This window comes from Pisolithus orientalis (genome assembly GCF_024613125.1).
Source record: "Pisolithus orientalis strain OTSU chromosome Unknown F5J12scaffold_10, whole genome shotgun sequence".
NCBI classification, from domain to species: Eukaryota; Fungi; Basidiomycota; class Agaricomycetes; order Boletales; family Pisolithaceae; genus Pisolithus; species Pisolithus orientalis.
This window is the reverse complement of record NW_026260791.1, coordinates 473,248-494,222: the sequence shown is the minus strand read 5'-3', so window position 1 is coordinate 494,222 and position 20,975 is coordinate 473,248. Positions and strand designations below refer to the sequence as shown.

The following is a 20,975-nucleotide window of genomic DNA, read 5'->3' as shown; positions in this document are numbered from 1 at the left end:
TCATGTGTGAGATTCTGGGTGACCGATATCTACAGTGGTCGTATCATATTCCTTGCGAGAACTTCGTCCGCTGGTACGTACGTAGCTTTCAGTCACAAATAAACTAATGCCCAGGAATAATACACGTCAATTACTTCAAGCAAAGAGTACCTCCAAAGCGCTTCTTAGTTATTTCATCCACCTTGGATTTCACCTCTCGGAAGGCTGCCCACCAACCCTTTCCTATCTTCTCCGAGGTCATCCGTTGTGTTACAACTTCAGTTTCTAGCAGATCGTCGTGCTCGTAGAACTCCCAATATCTGCGCAGCAGCACTAACCACCACTTCATCACGGCGATCGTTTTCTCCATTCCCGTATCCGATGTCTCAACACTCTGCACCAAGAACTTGCTGAAATACTCCACATCTTTCTGGTTCGGAGGGTCTTCCTTGAAGTTTTCGACCCAAGTTTCAATTACCCGCTGTACATCATCCGTCATCGTAAAGTACAGCTTCTCTCCTTTCTTTGGACCTTGCTGCTTTAAGAAAGGGTGTTGCGGGTGTTTGGCCAGAGGTGGGGGCTTTTTAGGATACACGCGAGTTTTTCTTTTCGCGTACTTGAGAACCGTCGGCTCAGTCAGCACTCCTCCATTCTTGAGATGTCGGGCCGTGATCAACTGCTCGCGTTGCACATCGACGGGCAGGGCCGCGAAAACCTCGGGGTCAATACCAAGCTCCCGGAGTTCATCCTCGGGAACGCGCACGGAGGAGAGGCCAACACGAGTGGGACGTTTGGTGAAAAGCGTGCTCTTTCGCGGAGAAATAGTGGTTTTGCTTCTAGGTGCAAGCTGCCTTGTGATCCGCTTGACGTCAGTGGTAGTTCCCTTCACTGGTATCCTTGGGCGGCGCTCAGCCGGAACAGGAGGGGGGTTGTCGGGTACAGGAGACTTGGAACGGCGTTCATATTCGTTCTCTAGCTCTCTACGGATGCTTTCCGGCAGTGCATCAAACACATCTCTGTCCACCTGAGAAAATGGAGGAATATCGTGCGCAGAGGCCTCCTCAGCTTTGGCAGTGCTATTCTCCTGTGATAGTACCATTTCTTGAGAAGGAGGCTGGACAACAATCTGCGGATGCTCAGTCGCGACTTGCATTGACTCAGCCTTGTGTTCTGGCATCTTGGGTCGCAGTGCAGGCTGGAAGGGCAGTCTCGCTTGTGCGGTACTCTCTACCGTGCCCGCCTTCTCTAACTTTTGGATTTGAATACCTATTCCCCGCAATTCCTTGGGATCGAAGTTAAAGGATAGGAGCAACTTCCAGGCATGGTCTCCTATATCTTTGCTATCACTAGTAGCCTGACCATGTATGTTGGAAAGAGCTGTCTGCTTATTGAAGGTCTCGCATATCCCATGCCCCAGGAACTAGATACTATGTTACTGAGTCATCGACAAGAGAAAGTTATGGTCTCTTGCCTTTGGTGCCTCTTTCGGCGCACTGGAGTCGCGCTTCATGATTTTCAGTGTCAGCGATCTGCCACGCACGGATATATTGTTCATTCGTCGCGCGACCTCTTCCGCCATCTGATAGATGAACGTCTCGGTTTGCTCGTTGTTTTCGAATCGGACGCCATACTTAATCTGGTTCGAAGACAAGCCTCAAACTGAAAAGGAGGGAAAGACGTACATTAATGTCGCACGACACAGATCTACGGGGTTTATCGGACTCAAGCTTGCGGTCGTCGATTCCCCTAATGGCTTTGTAAAGTGTCTCTCCAGTACCTTTTCCCAGCGCTTCACAAAGCTGTCCTTTGCTCTTCTTGGCTAACTCCCCCAGGTTTGCCGTACCAAGTTTTTCCTTCGCTTTCTCTCGCGTTGAATGTCCAAAGCCATGGAGGTCATCGATACCGAGTGGGTCGAGTACCCTTTGGACGTCGTCGCGCTTCAGATGAAAGAGTCCCGCAGGTTTGGCCTTCCTTGTAGCAATACGAGCCAGTTGGATGTTTTCTGCGATACCGATACTAACTGCACAAACTCCCAGTCAAACCACAGGGGGCAGGAAACTACCTTACACCTACCGTTACACCCGGTGGCTGCCTTCACTTCCTCCCTGATGGTCTGGGCCAACGCAAGGGCATGATCGTCCACAGGGATCGGGGTCTCTGCTCTCCGACTCTCCACGCTACGTGATACGTCCACTAACGCTTCGTCAACAGACACCGCCTGAAGATCGTCTGCATAACGCATAAGAATTGTATAGAATTGCAAAGAGAGATCTTTATATCTTTCACGGTAGCTCGTCAGACAGCAACCAAGACGAAGAACCTCATCCCGTACCTCTCGAATTCATAGGGTATCGTCACGACCGAAGGGCACAGTTGCCTTGCCTGTCGTAGACTGGCAAAGCCCTCGAACCATGGTGCACATGAGGGCTAGAAGAGACATACCTCATACCATTCTTGATGCCAAACGACCTCGCTTCGTAACTTGAGCTAGCAATTTCACTCGTACTCGACGCACCACCTTGATTTCCTTGTGAATGACAGACGACCACGGGTTTACCTCGCAATTGTGGCCGAGTAGTAAGCCCCGCAGAGACGAAGAAACAGTCAAAATCACAATGCATAATAACTCTCTCGTCGTTGACAGCTTTATGCTTTCCCTTGTTCTTGGTTGGAGATCTCAATATGAGCTCTGCGCCACCCATACTGACATCCGTCGTCGAGGTCGACTGAGCGCCCGCTTTCTCTCGTACAACTGGACCGTCCTTATTTTGCGAGTCGCCAAATTCTTCGCGTTCTGCACGTTCCTGAGCTTCCATGACGAGATTCCTAAGTTCTGCCTTCCACATCGAGAGATGGTGTAGACGCGAGTTCTTGTAATACCCCTCGATAAAGTCGGGTGCTATTGATGTGTGGGCTGCTCTCCACTGCGGATCAGCCATAACACGTTCGGCCATTTCGTTGGACCGTCCCAAAGCATAACCAGGGACTCGAACAGCGTCCTCATATGTGGCAGGATCGGTGGTATACAATGGACTGGGCGGCGACTTCGATCGAGAAACGGGGTCTTCCATCTCATTCCAATTGACCTGTACTTGAGGGTTGGGTGGTGGCGTAGATCTTGAGATAGACTTCAATGTGGTTTGTCCTACTGGAGAGCCCTGAGATGGCTCGGCTCTACCGCCGGGATGGAGAATATAGTCTGTCCAAGGAAGCAATGTGCCGGCAGCTGCGCTCTCGACAAGCCACTCAGGTCTCACGACTTTCATATGCTTGAATTCGCGAATCTTGGCAGGTGTGAGGGAGCATGTAATGATATGGGTTCTGTGGTAAACACTCAATATAACACGAGCATCGATAATAGGGAATTGAAATGCGAACACTAAAGATTTCTTGCTGAGATAAGACTGAAAGACGCCGCCATGCCTAACAATGAGTTTCCGCAATTCTTGCATGGATGGTCTCGTCCATCCATTTATCTTCTGTATGTCAGAAAACCATCTACCAAATTCACGAGAGAACAGACACGCACGTATATTGAAATTCCACGAAAGAGGCCGTTCTTTTCGTCAGATGTGCTCTCCAAACTGGTGTTCTGAATTTGCAACTTCGCGCGCTTGCGTTGCATGTACTCCCCCCACTGTCCAAAGTGGGAGGCCCCGTATATCTCAGCATTGGTTTCAGGTCCATTCAGATGATGCAGCGTCGTCTTTGAGGACTGCCCAAGGTCTTCAGGACTCTCGCTTCGGGAACGACTTCGCTTTGCGTTCGTCCTGGCCCCGCTACTGATAGGCTGTTCATTCGACAAATTGTTGGTATGTTCCATATGTCCCGCTCAAAACAAGATCAACTGCTGTGTGTATCCTTGCAAGGAGTTCATGACTGTGCGGATTGAAGCCAGATTGCTAACGTCAGCATGTTCCTAGAATGGCGAATCCGCGGCCGGAAAAGGCCGAACTCTAATACATCTGTCTCGTAGAGTCCAACTACGTAGCCAGTACATGTTGTGGCTATCATGCTGTAGTTCAACAAGGGGTGGATCATTAGTTCAAGTTCCAGCCACGTCCTTGCGGTGGTTCTAATATATGCCATTTCTATGGAGAAAGTTCGGGTACACATGTAATAGCCAGGCCGAGGCTTGCAGCGTCAATACGAAACGCGATCATCGCATTTTGCCTGGTCCACGAAATCGGTCAGTTGCACTGCACCATAAGACACCGGGGTTGTCATTGTCGGCAATTCTATGCTTCCCGTCATCTAGATTGGGCGCCTTAGGATCATTCCGGCCATTTTCAACCACGACGCCCAAGCCAAGTTTCATGGAATCATGTCAGTCTGATCCTCATACTTCAATATTCAAATTGTGTTCACAGCCGGGGGGCAAACCCCACCGTTGTCGGGGCGCCCCAGACCAGCACCCTTACAAGGTGGAAATAACTGTTGCAAGGTTATCAAGGATGAAACTAGACGGTTGGACATACAAGACTTTTGCACGTGAAAATCCATAGAGTGGGCAAGGAAAAGCCAAAACTATCATTCCGATACGGAAGCAAACAGCCTGGTTTCGTTGGGTCAGTACTTAACTAGTCGGCAATAGAGAATTTAATACATACAAGAAACAGAAACACGCACCCCAAACGGGTTCGACGATTAGCGTAGTACAGTAACGTATAACACCAGTAAAAAAAACATGCTATGACTACAGTGATTGAACCACAATACTGATGTCATCTAACCAGGGGACATCAAGGTCAAGTGTCAATGTCTTAGAAATGCTAACCGATTCGCCTCCGAGACCCTGCCATAGTAGTTGTAAAGCCCTATTAGGTGGTATCGTAGCAGAACGGCCACTAGCAACAGGCATACTTCGTAACCATCGGTCAATTACACTGCGCTGGTGCTGTCCACAGATATCGGTGAATCCGTCCGAACATAGTATGAGGTATCTTCGTAGAGGCCCCTGCGAGCGGTCTAGCGGAAAGTGTGTGACCTCGGGCACCGCAGAAATGTATGGCGGGGTCTTGTTCCGCACTAGGAATTCCTCCCACAGAGAAATATCGCGGTTACCCGGGAAGAGGTTATATAGGATGCGTCTCGTGAACTCCGGAGGCTGTTTAAATGGCGTGTCACCTAAACCTAGAGTTGCAAATAATCATCAGCTATGACATAGCGCAGAACATCGCGTGACGGCTACTGACATCGAAAAGGGGCAATAGCTCCCAAAACCCGATCATCGACGATACACTCCGATTCTCCTGGGTGTTCCCTTCGCACGCGCTCCACTTCGCGTTTATTCTGTCCGTTGTGCACCCGAGTCAAGACTTCATAACTCCAGACCTGAGGCGCAGTCTCTGATACCATAACTACCGTGAGACTTGATGATGAGCGAAGGCTCCACGAAATGAACCGTTTCTTCGCTTACCTCCTTGGCAATCGCCCAAATTAGCGAGCCACAAGTTAGTGTGATCAGGGTCGACAAGTGCTACAAGTGCAGTGGTACCATACATGCAAAGCCTTGCCCGTTTAAAGTTCTCTCCACCCACAAGTTGATCATTGAGGATGGTGTGGATCTGCTGATCGGGCATCCCTATAGCAGCATGTAAACCACCTGGAAATAGCTCCAGGACGTCATTGGCAATCGCATCGTCGAATGCGCGGATGGCACTGCTGAATACGTCCGCTATCAGCGGAGGGGGGACAATACGTCCACCATGCTTTTTGTCAAGGTCCTCCAGAAACTCGCGGACGATGATAGGTACGTGGTAAGCGGCGTGTTGCACGGTAGCGTCTCCAAGATGTCCTGGAAAATCAAACTCATTGAATATAGCTCCAGAGTGGAAAGTGTAGTCAATCAGACATACCATCGAATACAGCGGTGAGAGTCCATATTCGGCCGCCTACGTGCAGCTGCTGCATGGCGTAGCGGTCCTGACTTTTCGCACCAGAAAAGGGCTGAAAGTTGAGAGCGTCAGCTCTCCACTTCTCACCAGTACCATAAGCAAGGCTTTGAGGGTCGGATGCTAGCGACAACTTATTCCATGCCTCGGACGTCGTGAGATTGGTGAAGGCGCGGGGCCAGGGGCCATCCTCAGGACCACAGATACTTCCAGGAATCTCGTCATACCATGCCACGGATGGCGGTTGGGCTTCCTGCTGTTGCGCCAAGCCGCCTGAGCCAGCGAGCATGGCTGCGGGGAGGGAGAAGAGATCGGTGGACGAGCGATGTGGGGAATCGGGGAAGTGTTGGCCGAACATTCGCCCTGCCGCTTAATATGGACGGCATGTCCTGTACAGCACTTCCGGGATAGAGTTTCACCGTAACGGGGATTACTGAAAGCTGTGATATTATGCGCGCTCCTGAGAGTGCGTATTGCACACGTGGGGACGTTATGGCCCTATAAATTGGCGGACACAGTGTAACTGGTGACAAATTTGACTGCACCAATCGAGATATTCAGGACCACACTTACCGGAAACAACACCCAGCGAGTGCCATCGACGTACGCATGGCACTCTCAAATGAACAGCGGCTCAGGGAAATGGCAATTACCGCGCGTCAAGCGCGTCAGTGTGGTCAACCTGACATTTGGTGAGTAGCCGACTACATTAGCTTGTTTACGTAACACAACACACACACAGGGAAGATATACCATGGGTATGCTAATTGGATTGCATTGCTACACAAGGTCTGAGTCGTTTACATGTTACTGTATGTGCGAAGTATTAAAACGAATGAAATATACAATAGTACAAGGTCCAGCGGTGAGTGGAAATGAAAGAAGAATGCAAAAGAGTGATGAAAAATTTGCTAACCATTCTATGTAATTCCGCTAGATTAAGAGGGCGAGTATGAACCAGAAGAAAGGAAGACAACTCATTGACGAAATGGATTGCGTGATCCGCCCGTATTAACTGGCGTCACCCAGTATGATCCGATCTCGTCAGTAGCCTCCCGGACAGATGTTGCATATGCCTCTGCATCTGTAGGCGGTGGCTTCCGCGGCGTAAGTTCGCGCCTGAGAACGTTCGGCTTCTTGCACACGGACGAGGCGATAGTTGTGGTGGAGAATCGCGATGTCAACGGATTCGACTTCACAGGCTGTCGGGGTTCAGGCCCGTTACGCGGCATCCCTGTAACCTGGGAATAAAGCGACTCCCGAGACAAACGGTGAGAATCGTAGTCACAAGCCCCGTGGGACTTGCGATCGTGGAGCGACGGAAGGGGAGAAGGGCAACGGCTTGACCCCGCCCTAGAATACTCGTATGCCCCGATCAATTTCTCCAGTTCCCGATCGTGGTGCGCTTCTTCCGCGGCCCGGAGCTTCCAAAGAGCGATCTCTTCATTATCCGGAGGAGGTGGGTTTGGCGAGTGACGAAATAATCCCAGAAGACGCTGTCGCCAGTTTGTTTTTTGATCGAGAGCCTTGGCGGAAGCAAACGCGGCTGTTGCTTTGGCTCTTTTCTTCCGAGCACGTCGGCGCCAGCACCAAAGGAATGCCATAAATATAAAGGCGCAGCCAAGCGTCATTAACAAAATTTCCCACCACGACAGTGACTGACGAGTTGTCGTGGAAACAGGAGATGACAGGCCACTGATCGATGGCAAGGCAGCCGAACCACCGGTCGACGACGGGACCAGCACAAGTTCGGATAAACATGCGCCGAGACCAGGTACGATATTGGTTCCGCTACTGCAATTAGCCGCGACACAGGAACCCCCGCGGAGCACCTGACTCGAGCTCGAGCAAGCTAGACAATTACTTGGACCTGACCCCGAGCAACTCGAGCAACTGCTGTCACAAGACTGGCATGTGGACGAAGTGGCGTCGAAATACTGGTTTTGACTGCAGGTCGCCAAGCAACGGCCGTTGGTAAGTACGGGAAGTGTCTGGTTGCAGCTTGTGCATTGGTTGAAAGCCGAGCCGGAACAAGTTGCGCAGTCGGGATGGCATGCAACGCAAGCGCCCGAGGAGCTGAAAGCGTTGGATGGGCACGAGCTAACACACTGCCCATTCGATGCAAGCATGCTGTTCGCACATGTCAAACAATAACTGGCACTTCCAGAACAAGTGCTGCATGACGAGCTACAGGCTGCCAAACGCTCAGTCAGCAACATGGTCAAGGGATCGAAGCAGGGGTACATACCTGTGCAGGTAAGGTTGTCTGTGGGAGATAAAAATGTGCCCGAAGGACAGCTCTCGATGCAGTTGCCTTGATAAAGTACATAACCAGGCAAGCAACCAGTGCATTGGGCTTGGTTGGTAGTGGAGGCGACATTAAAGTTTGGTATCTGACAGGATGTACACTTGGGTCCACAAGCTGTAGATACAGTGAGAAAAACGGCCAACCTCCACGTGTAGTGGCAACTTACTATCACACTCGTGCTTATTGTTGTTGGCAATGAGGGAAGAACCCTGGCAGACACCAACGCTGTTGGTCTGCACACACGACCCATTGAGTGAGTAAGTCCCTGAAGCGCAAATTACACAATTATTCGAGGTTGACCCGGTACATGTTTGACACTCTGTAGCGCACGGCTCGCAACTTGTGCCGTTGCTGTAGCTGCCATCAGGACAAGTTGTGCCGCCAGAGGTCGTCTGGGAAGCAGCATCACACTTCGTACGATCGTTTGCATCCTGTGTGTAGCCAGATTTACACGTGATACAATCGCCCGAGCCATCAGCACACTGGGAACAACCGAGTTGGCAAACTGTAGCACAGTTAGCACAGGTACCATAGCGTTGAGATGATTCCTTACTTTCACAGTTACCCGATGAATCGAGGAAGTATCCAGTTGCACAAGCAGCACACTGGGTACCGTTGGATGCTGACGTCCAACCTGGAAGACAACTGCATTGCCCATTAGAGCCACACTGGCCATTGATACAGTTGCAACTCGATGGAGGATTCGTAACCGTCGTAGAAAGGCAACGACCGGATCCGGAAATTCCGTCATCACATGAAGTACAGCCAGACGGGCAAGGCAGGCACGATGGTCCATAGTGCCCAGATGCACACTGCTCACACGACGACCCGGAGAAACCCGAAGGGCACGAGCACGTCCCGGATGCAGTACAAACGCCACTCCCAGAACACGGTGGAGAACATGTTGAAGACTCAACTTTGACTAGTGACAAAGAGCCAGACACTCCAGCTGGAAGTTGGCTAACATCTGGGATTGAGTTCCAGAGAATAACGTGACTGTTTCCTGCAGTGACCTCTGCCCACACGTTACCAGAGAGGGCAAGAGATTCGGTGTTACTCAAGGAAGTTGAGGTATTTTGGGAAAGGCTTATGTACGAGCCTTCACCGGAGTAGAGCGCTTTCGGGTATGTTGCGATACCAGGCTGCAATTGGACAGTGAGGGGCAACGTCACCGAAGTATTGGCCGTCGAATTTGCGAATCCGGGTGAAGGAGAGAGGGTTGCCGAAGAGGATGTCAACAGTTCATTAAGTAGCTGAGGGTTCGTCGACGATGTGTATTGTCCAGGAAGCAAAAGTACGTCTGTGGAAATTCCAGAGGCGGAGAGCGTTGCGCCAACTGTGAACGAATAATTAGCAACGAGCTCCACCAGCTAGTTTGCAACACATACGAGTCGTATTCGAGTAACCTTGAAGGCATTGACCCGCAACGCAAAGAACAGTAGAAGATTGCGCGACTGCGAATACTTCAGCATGCTAGTCGGAATGCAAGGGCGCGGGTACTCACCAACAGACGCGCCGAAGGCAAGAGAAGCAGCGAGGATGCTTGCTAACATCCCGAGCGGTGAAGGAAAAGTGAACGTGAGGGTCGGTGAAGAAGGTTGGACAGAGAAGAAGAGCACAGGGCTCCGATAGGACGACACTGGGCTGAGTCCATCCCTTTTGTTGTGTCCCGAAAATAAAGGTGCCGGCCCGTTGCCAGCGCCAGCGAGAACAATGGACACTCGGAAAACAATAGAGCTCGGCTCACCGACAATTTCCTTTTTGGGAACAACATGGTGGCTGTGCAACGTTCATTTACACCATGTAGATTGCGTCGAAGTAATACTGTACAGATTGGTTGATGTGGGTACATATAAATGTCTTAATCTCGAGAAGCGATATGGTAGTGTAAGTAAGGGATGACTCATAACAAATCGGTTCATGGGATATCAGAAAATACCAGGACAAGACGTGTTTTTCGCAGTCGGTCATCGCGTAACGATACTCGCAGTGAACTAACGCAAAGTCACTGGCATCGGGGGTAGGGATGTAGGGAGTGGTTTCCAATGCATCCGCGATGGGTTGGGCGTGCCGTACTCCCAATCTTCTTCCTTATCTTCATCGTCTAGTTCATCCTCCCCGTCGCAATCCTCGACATATACACCAACACCAATCCCATCTTCGGGCTCGAGCAACACCTCCCGAACCCCACGTTTCTCTCGGCATTTCAACTTGTTCAAAGCAGCGACGAGGTCCTCTGCGAGTGCGACGGAGTTCGGCGGGTCCTCACGTATCTGCTCCCAACCAACTGGCGGCGATCCCGGTGGGGAAATGAGGAAATTCTTCTCCAACGGGGGAGGTTTGAGGAACTGATCCTCGGAGGTTGGTGAAGATGGACTGATAGTCGGATTTGGCTCTGCACGGTACACTCGGAGAATGGTTTGCTGCCTGTATAAAATAAGCATCACGCGCGGTCAAGGCGCGACCACACGTACCCATGAACCGGTTGGATGACCAAAGGGTCGCTGTTGGCCTTAGCCTGTTCCACAGACTCGACATCGTTGTATACCAAAAGTATACGGGAGAAACAAGATATCGGAACCCAATGAGCGATCTCCCCGTACACAGCAAAGTATTCACGAAGCGCCCAAAGGATAACCGGCTCAAAAAAGCTTCGTGGCACTTGGGTGATGATAAGCGTGTTGGTGGGCTGAACGGCTGAGGGTGACGTTGGCCCGGATCGTGATGTGGGAGGGATGATAGACACTGGCGAAGATAGCATGGCTGCTCTACAGTGGTTCTTGGAGTGGAGGTCAGCAATCAAATCAGCCGCCAGTGTTATACTCTCCAGCAACCTGGATTATGTGATCTCCACAGCCGTGGCAGTGCTGGCAAGCCGTCTGTCTTTTAGTTTTAGGGTACCGTCAACCGTGCGGTGCTGTTTCTGGGAATTCCGAGTCGCACGAGTCGCATGGCAAAGCATCCACTCTTCCATGTGGAAGGCCAACTGTGCAGTCACTGCCAGCCGGGTGCTGTACATGGTTTTCGATCGCCGCGCATTGTACAAAATCATATCCGGAACCCTATACCTGGATGTCTATACTGTAGACGTACAACAATGCGGTCTTTCTACCCCGCGCTTCTATCTGACTGCTTATCTCTTCGACAGCCACCATCACGACACGCCCTTGAGAAGATGGATAATCTCCACGACAGGAGGTTCAAGTCATGCACGTAGCCGTTTCTGCACTGCCTCCTGCTTCTCTTTCAAAGCCTGGACCCTCTCCTCTTTGCTAGCGTCGTACGCGACGGTGACCTGATTGAATCTGCGCAAACGTTAGCATATTGATGCTGTGAAACCAAAAAGCGCCGAAACACACGGATTTTCAGGTGATTTCTGGAATTGCTTATACAGGATGTCCTGTGGGGATCGCCACTATTAGGTTTGCTGCGACCAATTCACAAATCTGGTGTCTTACATGATATTGCTGCAGGCGTAAACCGGGGTGCTTGATGAAACGTGCAGTTAGTTGGAAGATCCAAACTGCCAGATCTCAGATACCTACATCTTCTTTGACTTTCGGCAATTCCGCCTCCTTGTACGCTTCGAATGCTGCCTGTAAACACGCCGGGTTAATCTGTACACTGCCAACGAGCTGGAATGAGATTACCTTGAATCTCCGCTGATTTGCAAAAACACATAAGCATCACCAATGGCAACAGCTGGAACAGCCACTGACCTCAGGATGTCTCTCGATACCTGCAGCTTGTTGGCCAACACTTGCTTTGTCCATCTTCGCAGTCACGATTTCCAGAAGGTCGAGTGCGTTATCGATGCCTGTAGCGGCATAGGTTTCGGCCTCGCCTTGCTCTGTCTCTCTCTCCTTGTCCTTTCCGCTGCCTAACCCGCCACCTGCAGCAATTGCACCAGGACCAGCAGGCTTGACGCCTTTTGCAGTCTTCTTCGTGCCAGCCTTCGGAGCCGATTTCACTTTGGAAGGAAGAGACGATTCCTCCTCTGCAAGTAACCGTGCATTCTCTGCCTTCCTGGCAAGCTCTGCCCGACGTTTCTCCTCCTTGTCCTCTTTTGACTTTCCAGATTTTGCGCCTTCAGCCCAATTCTCTGCCTCCTTGCGTTCCTGAGAGAGAGTGAGCTGCCTTACTTACAAAAGACACCGGTATGACGGCTATGACGGGCGGCCTGCCTTGTCCGCAGCAGCTGCCTGCTGTTTCTTAGCCTCATTCTCTGCCTTCTTGGCTCGCCCAGCCTCTTTCTTTGCGTTTGTGCTCTTGGGCGCCATGCTCTGCAGGAAGGGTCGATTGAAGTGCGATACAAACACAGGATGATGAGTTGGAAAGACAGAAGCTGATTACGTAGTGCTGATCTAATCTAATCGGATTCTGAGCACAGCCGCCCCGATCACGATGTCCGTCTGTTCTCATATATAAAAGGACCCCACCACTAACAGCCGCCTCGTGTTCCTGTAACCCAGTCATCGAGGCCGCCCGTGAGCACAGTTATTCGTTAACTTTACGATCCCTTAGTTTTTCCGCCCTTTTTCATTTCCTGAATTCCTTATCGCTGTGAGTGGTCATGGGCGACCCTACTGTGAGCAAGTGGGCCGCTGGAACAAGCTGTGAGTCCGTAGAATGACGCCTATGACGCTTGTTCAAACGGGTGTGCTTAGATGGACCGGTTCTATCACAGACCGATCTATATCTGCTTAACACCGACCTTCAGCTCAACCCAATCCTTCAGGGCACAAACCCTGGGTTCCATCTATTGTTCAACCTTGTGACTGGTATGGAGGTTTTTTTTTTGCTGTCGCACGCAACCTTGACGTCCTGTAGGTTCCACGGGTGGATTCAACCCAGAAGCAAGAGACCGTGATCTCCTCTTCACTCAAAAGGACGAGCCTGCCACATTACCTCGTGTCACGCAGCTCATCATTATCACTGAACTCAGCCCTTGGTGCACTATCATACACAATGAGCGCGGCGTTACCATGAGTGACGTGTGCACCGCGATATGGAAAGAGTATGTCTTGAATTTCAAGGGCCAAGGCTTGTCTGACGACTTTGATTCCGCGGAACCAGATATACAGAAAACTACGTCTCTGAACAAGAATTCAACTCCCTTCCACCACGATTACAGGAACACGTGAAGCGCGCTGCAGCTAACAACCAGCAAGCTGCTAACTGGCAGATGTACTACAACACCCCTACACCACCCAGCCGGTACAAGAGAGTCGGTAAGTCTCAGATTCTGAACTCTACCCACGACCAGCACCAAACTTCCATTTCAGATTGGCTGCGAGACAAAATTTACTTTGATTACTTGACCAAGAAGGACACCTATTCGGTTTCACGACTCGGGTTCAAAGCTCCCAACATCTTTGTGATGTGCCTAGCTTCTTGAGTGATATCCGTTGTAATTCCTACGATTTCCTGTTATACTTGTCGCTTTCTTCGGTCGGATCATGTGCACATTGTATCACGAGTTTTTTTTCGCCCCGATTATCTACATCTACATAGCGATTCCGTTGTCTGCATCTAGCAATTGCCTGTCACAGGTTTGCTATCTTTATAGAGCACCTTACAAAGCCTAGCCAATGATATCCATTCCGATTCCTTCGCCCGAGAGTTCCTGTGCAGAAAGGGGAATAGCGTGTGGGCCTCGTGGAACCATTGGTAGCTATTAACGGAAGGAGAGGAGAGAGCCGAAATTGACGTGCCACCAGAAAATCAAGAAAACATACTAGTCCTCTAGAAATCCATGCTGTGTGTCTTTCCATGACATACGCGGTGCTCATGGGCAGTGCACAATGGTACCTGCGTACACAAGCTTGATTGTCCGCGCCAGACGGGCGGAAGCACTCGTCGTCCGACGTTGTACAGCCACGCTTACCTAAGCTGTAGTTCATTACTTCCCAATTTGGGAAGCCTTCATCATCGCCATTGGCCAAGATTTGTGTGAGAGGACCAAGCTATTATAGGGCCCTTCCGCCTTCTTCTAACGCCCCTTGAAAATTGTGTCGTCTAGTGAGGCTCGGGTGGCCAGTGTGGTACCTCGTCCCTGCTTATACCCGTACTTTCGATAGGTGAGCGCACTGACTCGACACTGATCAGTCGGAAGTAACTGGAGGAGCGTTTCGACATACGCAGCAGTTGGACACCGACACCGACACCACTGTAAAAACCGTGGTTTCGCTCCAAGGCACTCACTCCCCTGTGTCGTGCGCTTGACAATGGCTAACACCGCTTTTTAGGAGTTTTGCGTGCACCAAACGGTTGAACAATTGTACGGTATAGACTGCCCCCGACGTCTGATCGACCTGTGACTGAGTCACCGTATCTGTGCTATCACGAAATTCCACGCAAGTGCAGTTCTGTATTCCTGTGAGCAACCACGTCGTCTGTCCTGACTCGATTTGGTTCAACGTAACTTTATTCAGATTGCACTGGTGAAATCTGATCTCTTCTATATCCTTATACATTTAGAACTCGCACGAAAATGCTATATGATACACCTGACGGCGGCCCGTTCATTCCTCCTCTTCCTTCTCCAGAGGGTGCGAATCCCCCACCAGTCCTGCCTACGAACCGTCAGGAGCCGGCACCTTCTGGCTGGGCCCACCAGCCCCGCACGCCTTCGCACTATCCCGTCTACCCTCCTGGACCACCCAATATAACTCCTTTCATCCCCACTGCGCCAAGTTTACACACTACGCCCATCATGCCGTCGCGACCCGACGCGCCTGGTTCATATTACGCACCGCCTGTCTCGCTTCCAAACGTCTACGGGCCACCTGTAGCTCCGCCTCCTGGCATGCCCACCGATATGACAGGCTACCCAAATGTAGCCGCCACTGCATGGGGTCCCCCTTCCGCAGTTCCTCCGCCCCCGCAGGCCTGGCCCCCTCAACACCCACCTCCATCGGCATACACTACGTTTCAGCAACCACTCCCTAACGGAGCCCCTGCTTGGGGACTCCCCATGGGATATCATACGCCAGCTGCAGCATGGGGGATGCCTCCGCCTATGATGACGCCGTACGCATTTCCGGCGGCGACACCTTGGATGGGCCTCACCAATCCACCGCTCGCACCGCAGCCGCCACCACAAGCTGCTCCTCAGACCGATACAGCACGTGCAAATATCAGGTGGACGAGCAGCGTCGATCGGATGGATCCTTTTACAGAAGGCCCGCACTGTAGGTTCCATACATTCGCCCCTTCTATAAACGTTCTCACGCCCGGTCGTTCCCTTTTTTGTAGATGGGCCCGTGCTCGAGCCATTCCTCGCCAGAGTTGTGGGAGCGGTCATCAAAATCAACCCGCTGCTGGCACCTCCTGGGGATTCACATGAGGATTATCTTCGATGGAACATGCTATTTCATACGAGCAATTGCTACCGCACGACTGACAGCCGACGATCCTGGATGAAGGGGCGTAAAGCCCCGGCGACGTACCCCCGCCTAACCTATGTCAGGCTTGTCTCTCGCTCGTTCCCGTGGATGATCCAGATAGTCGCGCGGGACAAGTCGGTCGGCGTAACATGTGGAGAAATTTTGGATGGTATATCCGGATACTTGTACGGCGACGTCGCGAAAAGAGAATACGGGAACGTGTCCAAGTCACTGAAGCGTCAGATTTGGATGGCCTATCAGCAAAACCGTTCCACCGATCCTAATGTACCAGGTGGTAGGCTTGGCGAGGCTCTCAAGAGGTTAGACTGGCTCGGCAACGATACGAGGTTCGGCGGGCTGGTTGTGAATGACGAATTTATCAAAGAAATATGCGGCGATGTGCTCCCTGCCACGTTCGAACTGAAATGCCTGCCAAGTTACCCGCTGACACAACAAGAACTGCATGACCAACAATTGCGTCAGCAGGCGGCACGATCCAGGAACGGGTCGGCATCTAGGTCGCCCGCTCACTCTGGTTCAGAAAGGAGTTCGGCACGTTCTGAAGAGATAGAGTAAAGGCCCCTTGCACTCGTTCTGTTTTCTTTGCTTTTTTTTGCTCTTCCTGTTCTATGTGCGTGTTGGGGATAACCTCGTATAATGGTCTGTGCGCTTATTGTTTCACGTATTTGAGCGATTTGTAGGAGATGTATTCCCCGATTTTTTTGTTTTGTTTTTATACCTGTATCGTTGGAGGGTTTGTTGTCGTGTCGGTAGAGAGTAGTGAAATGCATAACACTTCATACGTGTGTACCTTTCTGTCTGCAGGAGCCGGTGGGTAGGATATGCACAAGCAGGTGACTATGTACAGCGGACGCATGGACCCTGTGATGAGAAACCTCCGTGTCCTGCAATATTCTCAAGGTCTGCACTCCCTCGCGAGTGATGATCGCTACGTAGCAAAGTCCTAAAGCTTGATTCAAGGCCTGATCGGAAGTTCGCAAGCGCATGTAATTCTCCGCCCTTGCATTTTGACAACTGGGGCTGACCAATCCTCGCCCACGTGACATTGGTTTTCGCAGGCCCAATCGACAGCTCGCCTGTGCGTCAGGCTCAAGGCTTCCAATGGACTTCCCTCCTATGCAGTAAGCAGCGGTAAGCTCTACAAACTAACGCCCTAATACGAGACTTGACGGCAATCTTGCGATGGATGAACTCACCGAGGCACGAGCAGCGCTGGCTGCGATGGAGAATCGTGAACGAGAACTCCTCAGCGAGCTTCACAGCATCCGGGTTTCCGTTCGATCGCAAAGGTCCAGAGTCGAAGAACTCATCACACGATTGCCGATATCTCCTATTGATCGTCTTCCTAATGAATCACTTCTACGGGTACTCGAGTTTTACCTCGAGGGGGTTGCCCAGACATGTGACGTGTATATCCACGCCAAGCGGGAGTTGGCAAGCGTGTCACGTCGTTGGAGAGACCTGATTCTGCACTCTCCAAGCCTTTGGACCCTGCTCACAGTGACCTCAAGTTGGACCGAAGCACGTGCGAAAATCTATATGACTAGAAGTTCACAATCTCTCCTCGACATCGTTATCAGGTTTTGTGATTATCGTTATGATGATAACAACGGGATTTTCCCTGCACTTCTCGATATTCTGACCTCTTGCGCTCATCGCTGGCGCAGTCTCACCATCCATAAGCATACCACCGACGTTCACAGATCTCTCGTGCTGGAAAAGCTGAATCATTTATCGTTCCCTTCACTAGAACGAGTTTCAATCTGTTTGGCGTTCCCAAATGTCTGCTACCTGGAACTCACTCAATTCAATGACGTTTTGCTGGATTCTACCCCCAGTCGACTTTCTGAGCGATGCTCTCCACTGGAAGAATCTGGAGAGCCTGACTATAGACGGATTAGATGACTCTGACTTGGAGTTGCTAGATGGTTTAGACGCCTGGCTTTTGCAGCGACAAAATGCGGGTCAATCGAAGTTGCTTGTCGTGGTCACTACCTATGGGTGTAACATGCCGTCACTGTTTCACAGACTACCTGAACTTTGTTCTCTGGAGTGGTTTGATATTTGTTATGACGTTGCTATGATGCGCTGTCGAAGTGGAAGCCAGGCTTGGGTGGTACGTGCCCATTCCACTGAGTCGGCCTGGCGCAAGGCTCACATAATGTAGGAAGTATTAAATCTGCCTGCCTGCGTTGTCGATGAGCTCAGCACTACTCTCACAACGGGGCACGTTCGAGGCAGGGTCGGAAATTGTCTGTGTGGAATGCGTATATAGGCCGTGACTAGGTGACGGCTCATGTTTTCATGGTAATTGTTTTCATTGATGAGCAGTTTGCCTCCGGTGGCAATCTGAATGAGTGTTGGCGGTTATCTTGTTATCGACAGCTCTGCCATGCGCATCTCGCCCAGGTTTTACCAAAGGGCAATGCAGGCCCCCATAACAAAACATAGTGCCCCCTTTACGCACGCACGGGCCAACCAACTTCACCATAACTAACATGTAGACACACGACTTGGTAGAGGCCTTACGTGGATCCCCAACCGCTGACGAGGTCTTTCAGGACATCGTAAATGTTTTCCCTGATTTTTTCATTGAGGAATGTACGCAGTGTTAGCTCGATAGCAATCTTACTTGTTATATTTAGCATGGACACAATCAAACTTGATGCACGTGCTGTGCATGCCTGGCCTCTTCCTCCAAAATCACAATAGAAAATGCGAGCAATTCAGCCGGTGCCAGGGTCAGGCGGGACCAACTCCAAAACAATTCCAAAGAACGTCAAAATGAATCCATTGCTGGCACTCGTTAGGGAGTTCACTGGAAGACTATTCCATGCGACCAATAAAGTAAAGGTCCCTTGCACTCGTTCCGTTTTCTTTGCTTTTTTGCTTTTCCTGTTCTATGTATGTGCTAGGGATAACCTCGTGTAATGGTCTGTGCGTTTATTGTTTCACTTATTTGAACGATTCGTAGGTGTATTCCCCGATTTTTGTTTTTATACTAGTATCGTTGGAAACTTTGTTGTCGTGTCAGTAGAGAGTAGTGAAATACATAACACCTCATACATATATACTTCACTGCCTGCAGGAGCTGGTGGGTAGGATATGCACCTGTATGTGACTATGTACAACGGATGTGTAGACTCTGTAACGGGAGACCACCGTGTCCTGCAATCTTAAGGTTTTGCACTCCCTTGTGACTTACGCATCACTATGTAGCAAAGTCCTAAGTTGTATGTAATTTGGAATTCTCCGCATGGCAACCTCAGCTGACTAATCCTCTCCCATGCGATATTGAGGCAAGCCGTCGATTGGGCCTGCGACTCGCGAGGACTAGTTGGCGCCAGCCTCATAGACAGGCTGATCACACTAGGCCCAAGGTTTCCAACGGATTTTCTTCCGTGCTATCCGACTATACAGTAAGTAGTGGCAAACTCTACGAACCAACGCTCTGATACGAGACTTGATAGCAATCCTGCGATGGATGAACTCACCGAGGCACGAGCAGCACTGGCTGCGATGGAGAATCGCGAACGAGAACTCCTCAGCGAGCTTCACAGCATCCGGGATGCCGTTCGATTGCAAAGGTCTAGAGTCGAAGAACTCATCACACGATTGCCGATATCTCCTCTTGATCGTCTTCCCAACGAGTCACTTTTGCGGGTACTCGAGTTTTACCTTGGGGAGGCCGCCCAGACATGCGACGTGTATATCCACACCAAGCGGGAGTTGGCGAGCGTGTCACGTCGTTGGAGAGACCTGATTCTGCACTCTCCAAGTCTTTGGACCTTGCTCACGGTGACTTCAAGTTGGAGCGAAGCACGTGCGAAAATATATGTGACTAGAAGTTCACAATCTCTCCTCGACATCGTTATCAGGTTTTGTGATTATCGTTATGATGATAACAACGGAATTTTCCCTGCACTCCTCGATATTCTGACCTCTTGCGCTCATCGCTGGCGCAGTCTCATCATCCACAAGCATACCCCCGAGGATTACGGGTTTCTCGTGCTGGGAAAGCTGAATCGATTATCGTTCCCTTCACTAGAACGGGTTTCAATCTCGAACTTCCCTGGCTCATTAAGGGGACAAGGGGAACTCTATCAACCTACATTCCTGCGTCCCCAAATTGCCCCTCATTTAGAACAAGTGGATCTTCATGTAAACGTTAAGACATCCGCAGCCGTCCACATCCCTTCTGGTGTTACCGACCTTTCCCTTCATTTTTATGACTGCGATCACATCCAACACTCATCACTTTTCGAGGGTCTTTCTTGCCCGGGACTGACTTCCCTTTGCATTTCTGGCCACGCTGTCGACTTCAACTCACCCCCGAATAGTATTCAGTTACCTCTACTGGAGAAATTCGTGTGCACACTCAGCTGTGCGAAGTCACTGATACATGCTCTTGTCGCTCCGCGGCTCAGACATTTTGATTATTCTCCATCTTCCTGCAACGATTCCCCGAGCACAATTTTTGCAGACCTCCACTCCAAGTTCATTAGCGTCGGTTACCTCCACCTTTCCGGCTCCACCGCACACATTTTATCAGAGGCTGTTTGCATGGCGTTCCCAAATGTCCGCGCTCTGCGGCTCACTCCATCCAATGACGTTTTGTCGGATTCTTGCCCAGCCGACTTTCTGGGTGGTGCCCTCCACTGGAAGAATCTGAAGAACCTGACTATATACCCACCGGATGGCTCTGACTTGGAGCCGCTAGATGGTTTAGCCGCCTGGCTCCTGCAGCGACTAAATGCGGGTCAATCGAAATTGCGTGTCACAGTTATTACCTCTGGGTGTGGAATGCCGTCACTGTTTCAGAAACTAACTGAACTCTGTTCTCTGGAGTGGTTTGATCTTTGTCATAACGTTACTATGATGCGCCGTCGAAGTGGAAGCAAGGATTGGGTGGTACGTACCCACTCCACTGAATCGGCCTCGCACAAGGCTCACATAATGTAGGAAGTATCAAATCTGCCTGCCTGCGTTGTCGATGAGCTCAGTACCACTCTCAGAACAGGGAACGTTCGAGGCAGGGTCAGAGGTTGTCAGTGTGGGATGTATATATAGGCCATGACTAGGCGACGGCTCGTGTGTTCATGGTAATTGTTTACATTGATGAGCAGTTTGCCTGCAGTGGCAATCTAAATGAGTGTTGGCAGTTATCTTGTTGCTGACAGCTCTACCATGCGTGTCTCGTGCAGGTTTTATTAACGGCAAATGCAGGCCCCCATACCAAAATTTGCGAAAACACAGCAGTGCCCTGTTTACACACGCACTGGCCAACCAACTTCATCATAACTAATATGGAGACGCATGACTTCGTAGAGGACTCACGTGGATCTCTGGCCGCTGAAGAGCTGTTTGGGTCATTCAGGACATGGT

At 50.7% G+C, this 20,975-nt stretch overlaps 9 protein-coding genes across 9 annotated transcripts; 4 read left to right on the top strand and 5 right to left on the bottom strand.

The window, feature by feature from the left end:
- Positions 1-57: 57 nt before the first annotated feature.
- On the bottom strand, positions 58-3,918 carry F5J12DRAFT_40708 (uncharacterized protein). The gene is made up of 8 exons (XM_051739271.1): positions 3,509-3,918; positions 3,358-3,455; positions 2,422-3,300; positions 2,312-2,371; positions 2,053-2,258; positions 1,662-1,999; positions 1,451-1,609; positions 58-1,399 (listed from the first exon to the last, which is right to left on the bottom strand). Exons 1-8 carry the CDS (start codon positions 3,800-3,802, stop codon positions 131-133), a joined length of 3,303 nt encoding a protein of 1,100 aa, XP_051601099.1. The 5' UTR covers positions 3,803-3,918; the 3' UTR covers positions 58-130.
- Positions 3,919-4,675: 757 nt separating this feature from the next.
- On the bottom strand, positions 4,676-6,162 carry F5J12DRAFT_782028 (phosphatase 2C-like domain-containing protein; the record flags this gene model as incomplete). The annotated part of the gene is made up of 4 exons (XM_051742661.1): positions 4,676-5,112; positions 5,175-5,339; positions 5,399-5,776; positions 5,838-6,162. The coding sequence occupies 4 exons, from the start codon at positions 6,160-6,162 to the stop codon at positions 4,676-4,678; spliced, it is 1,305 nt and encodes a 434-aa protein (XP_051601098.1).
- Positions 6,163-6,626: 464 nt separating this feature from the next.
- F5J12DRAFT_823889 (growth factor receptor domain-containing protein) lies at positions 6,627-9,898 on the bottom strand. The gene is made up of 6 exons (XM_051745416.1): positions 9,686-9,898; positions 9,570-9,635; positions 8,735-9,517; positions 8,348-8,686; positions 8,122-8,295; positions 6,627-8,067 (listed from the first exon to the last, which is right to left on the bottom strand). The coding sequence occupies exons 1-6, from the start codon at positions 9,732-9,734 to the stop codon at positions 6,851-6,853; spliced, it is 2,628 nt and encodes an 875-aa protein (XP_051601097.1). The 5' UTR covers positions 9,735-9,898; the 3' UTR covers positions 6,627-6,850.
- Positions 9,899-10,129: 231 nt separating this feature from the next.
- On the bottom strand, positions 10,130-11,144 carry F5J12DRAFT_40460 (Calcipressin-domain-containing protein). Its single transcript, XM_051739259.1, has 2 exons — positions 10,656-11,144; positions 10,130-10,608 (listed from the first exon to the last, which is right to left on the bottom strand). The coding sequence occupies exons 1-2, from the start codon at positions 10,940-10,942 to the stop codon at positions 10,176-10,178; spliced, it is 720 nt and encodes a 239-aa protein (XP_051601096.1). The 5' UTR covers positions 10,943-11,144; the 3' UTR covers positions 10,130-10,175.
- Position 11,145: 1 nt separating this feature from the next.
- Positions 11,146-12,461, bottom strand: F5J12DRAFT_934824 (uncharacterized protein; the record flags this gene model as incomplete). The annotated part of the gene is made up of 6 exons (XM_051749596.1): positions 11,146-11,486; positions 11,541-11,581; positions 11,640-11,669; positions 11,727-11,843; positions 11,901-12,299; positions 12,366-12,461. 6 exons carry the CDS (start codon positions 12,459-12,461, stop codon positions 11,387-11,389), a joined length of 783 nt encoding a protein of 260 aa, XP_051601095.1. The 3' UTR covers positions 11,146-11,386.
- Positions 12,462-12,598: 137 nt separating this feature from the next.
- F5J12DRAFT_823879 (uncharacterized protein) lies at positions 12,599-13,770 on the top strand. Its single transcript, XM_051745415.1, has 6 exons — positions 12,599-12,668; positions 12,750-12,797; positions 12,849-12,962; positions 13,012-13,198; positions 13,258-13,412; positions 13,467-13,770. Exons 2-6 carry the CDS (start codon positions 12,755-12,757, stop codon positions 13,577-13,579), a joined length of 612 nt encoding a protein of 203 aa, XP_051601094.1. The 5' UTR covers positions 12,599-12,668; positions 12,750-12,754; the 3' UTR covers positions 13,580-13,770.
- Positions 13,771-15,241: 1,471 nt separating this feature from the next.
- On the top strand, positions 15,242-16,145 carry F5J12DRAFT_719194 (uncharacterized protein; the record flags this gene model as incomplete). Its single annotated transcript, XM_051741155.1, has 2 exons — positions 15,242-15,374; positions 15,439-16,145. 2 exons carry the CDS (start codon positions 15,242-15,244, stop codon positions 16,143-16,145), a joined length of 840 nt encoding a protein of 279 aa, XP_051601093.1.
- Positions 16,146-16,655: 510 nt separating this feature from the next.
- Positions 16,656-17,676, top strand: F5J12DRAFT_40448 (uncharacterized protein). Its single transcript, XM_051739256.1, has one exon. The coding sequence runs from the start codon at positions 16,773-16,775 to the stop codon at positions 17,493-17,495; it is 723 nt and encodes a 240-aa protein (XP_051601092.1). The 5' UTR covers positions 16,656-16,772; the 3' UTR covers positions 17,496-17,676.
- A 1,200-nt stretch (positions 17,677-18,876) lies between these two features.
- On the top strand, positions 18,877-20,819 carry F5J12DRAFT_40453 (uncharacterized protein). The gene is made up of 3 exons (XM_051739258.1): positions 18,877-19,009; positions 19,061-20,501; positions 20,557-20,819. The coding sequence occupies exons 2-3, from the start codon at positions 19,071-19,073 to the stop codon at positions 20,665-20,667; spliced, it is 1,542 nt and encodes a 513-aa protein (XP_051601091.1). The 5' UTR covers positions 18,877-19,009; positions 19,061-19,070; the 3' UTR covers positions 20,668-20,819.
- The last annotated feature ends 156 nt before the right edge of the window (positions 20,820-20,975 follow it).

Coding starts and splice junctions, on each gene's coding strand:
- F5J12DRAFT_40708 (XM_051739271.1), bottom strand. CDS start 3,802: ATGGAACATACCAACAATTTGTCGAATGAACAGCCTATCAGTAGCGGG. Junction 2,259..2,311: donor ATACCCTATGAATTCGAGAG/GTACGGGATGAG, acceptor CTACCGTGAAAG/ATATAAAGATCTCTCTTTGC. Junction 2,000..2,052: donor GGCAGCCACCGGGTGTAACG/GTAGGTGTAAGG, acceptor GAGTTTGTGCAG/TTAGTATCGGTATCGCAGAA.
- F5J12DRAFT_823889 (XM_051745416.1), bottom strand. CDS start 9,734: ATGTTAGCAAGCATCCTCGCTGCTTCTCTTGCCTTCGGCGCGTCTGTT. Junction 9,518..9,569: donor AGGTTACTCGAATACGACTC/GTATGTGTTGCA, acceptor ATTCGTTCACAG/TTGGCGCAACGCTCTCCGCC. Junction 8,068..8,121: donor AGACAACCTTACCTGCACAG/GTATGTACCCCT, acceptor AGCGTTTGGCAG/CCTGTAGCTCGTCATGCAGC.
- F5J12DRAFT_40460 (XM_051739259.1), bottom strand. CDS start 10,942: ATGCTATCTTCGCCAGTGTCTATCATCCCTCCCACATCACGATCCGGG. Junction 10,609..10,655: donor GTCATCCAACCGGTTCATGG/GTACGTGTGGTC, acceptor TATTTTATACAG/GCAGCAAACCATTCTCCGAG.
- F5J12DRAFT_823879 (XM_051745415.1), top strand. CDS start 12,755: ATGGGCGACCCTACTGTGAGCAAGTGGGCCGCTGGAACAAGCT. Junction 12,798..12,848: donor GTGGGCCGCTGGAACAAGCT/GTGAGTCCGTAG, acceptor GGGTGTGCTTAG/ATGGACCGGTTCTATCACAG. Junction 13,413..13,466: donor CAGCCGGTACAAGAGAGTCG/GTAAGTCTCAGA, acceptor CTTCCATTTCAG/ATTGGCTGCGAGACAAAATT.
- F5J12DRAFT_40448 (XM_051739256.1), top strand. CDS start 16,773: ATGGATGAACTCACCGAGGCACGAGCAGCGCTGGCTGCGATGGAGAAT.
- F5J12DRAFT_40453 (XM_051739258.1), top strand. CDS start 19,071: ATGGATGAACTCACCGAGGCACGAGCAGCACTGGCTGCGATGGAGAAT. Junction 20,502..20,556: donor GTGGAAGCAAGGATTGGGTG/GTACGTACCCAC, acceptor TAATGTAGGAAG/TATCAAATCTGCCTGCCTGC.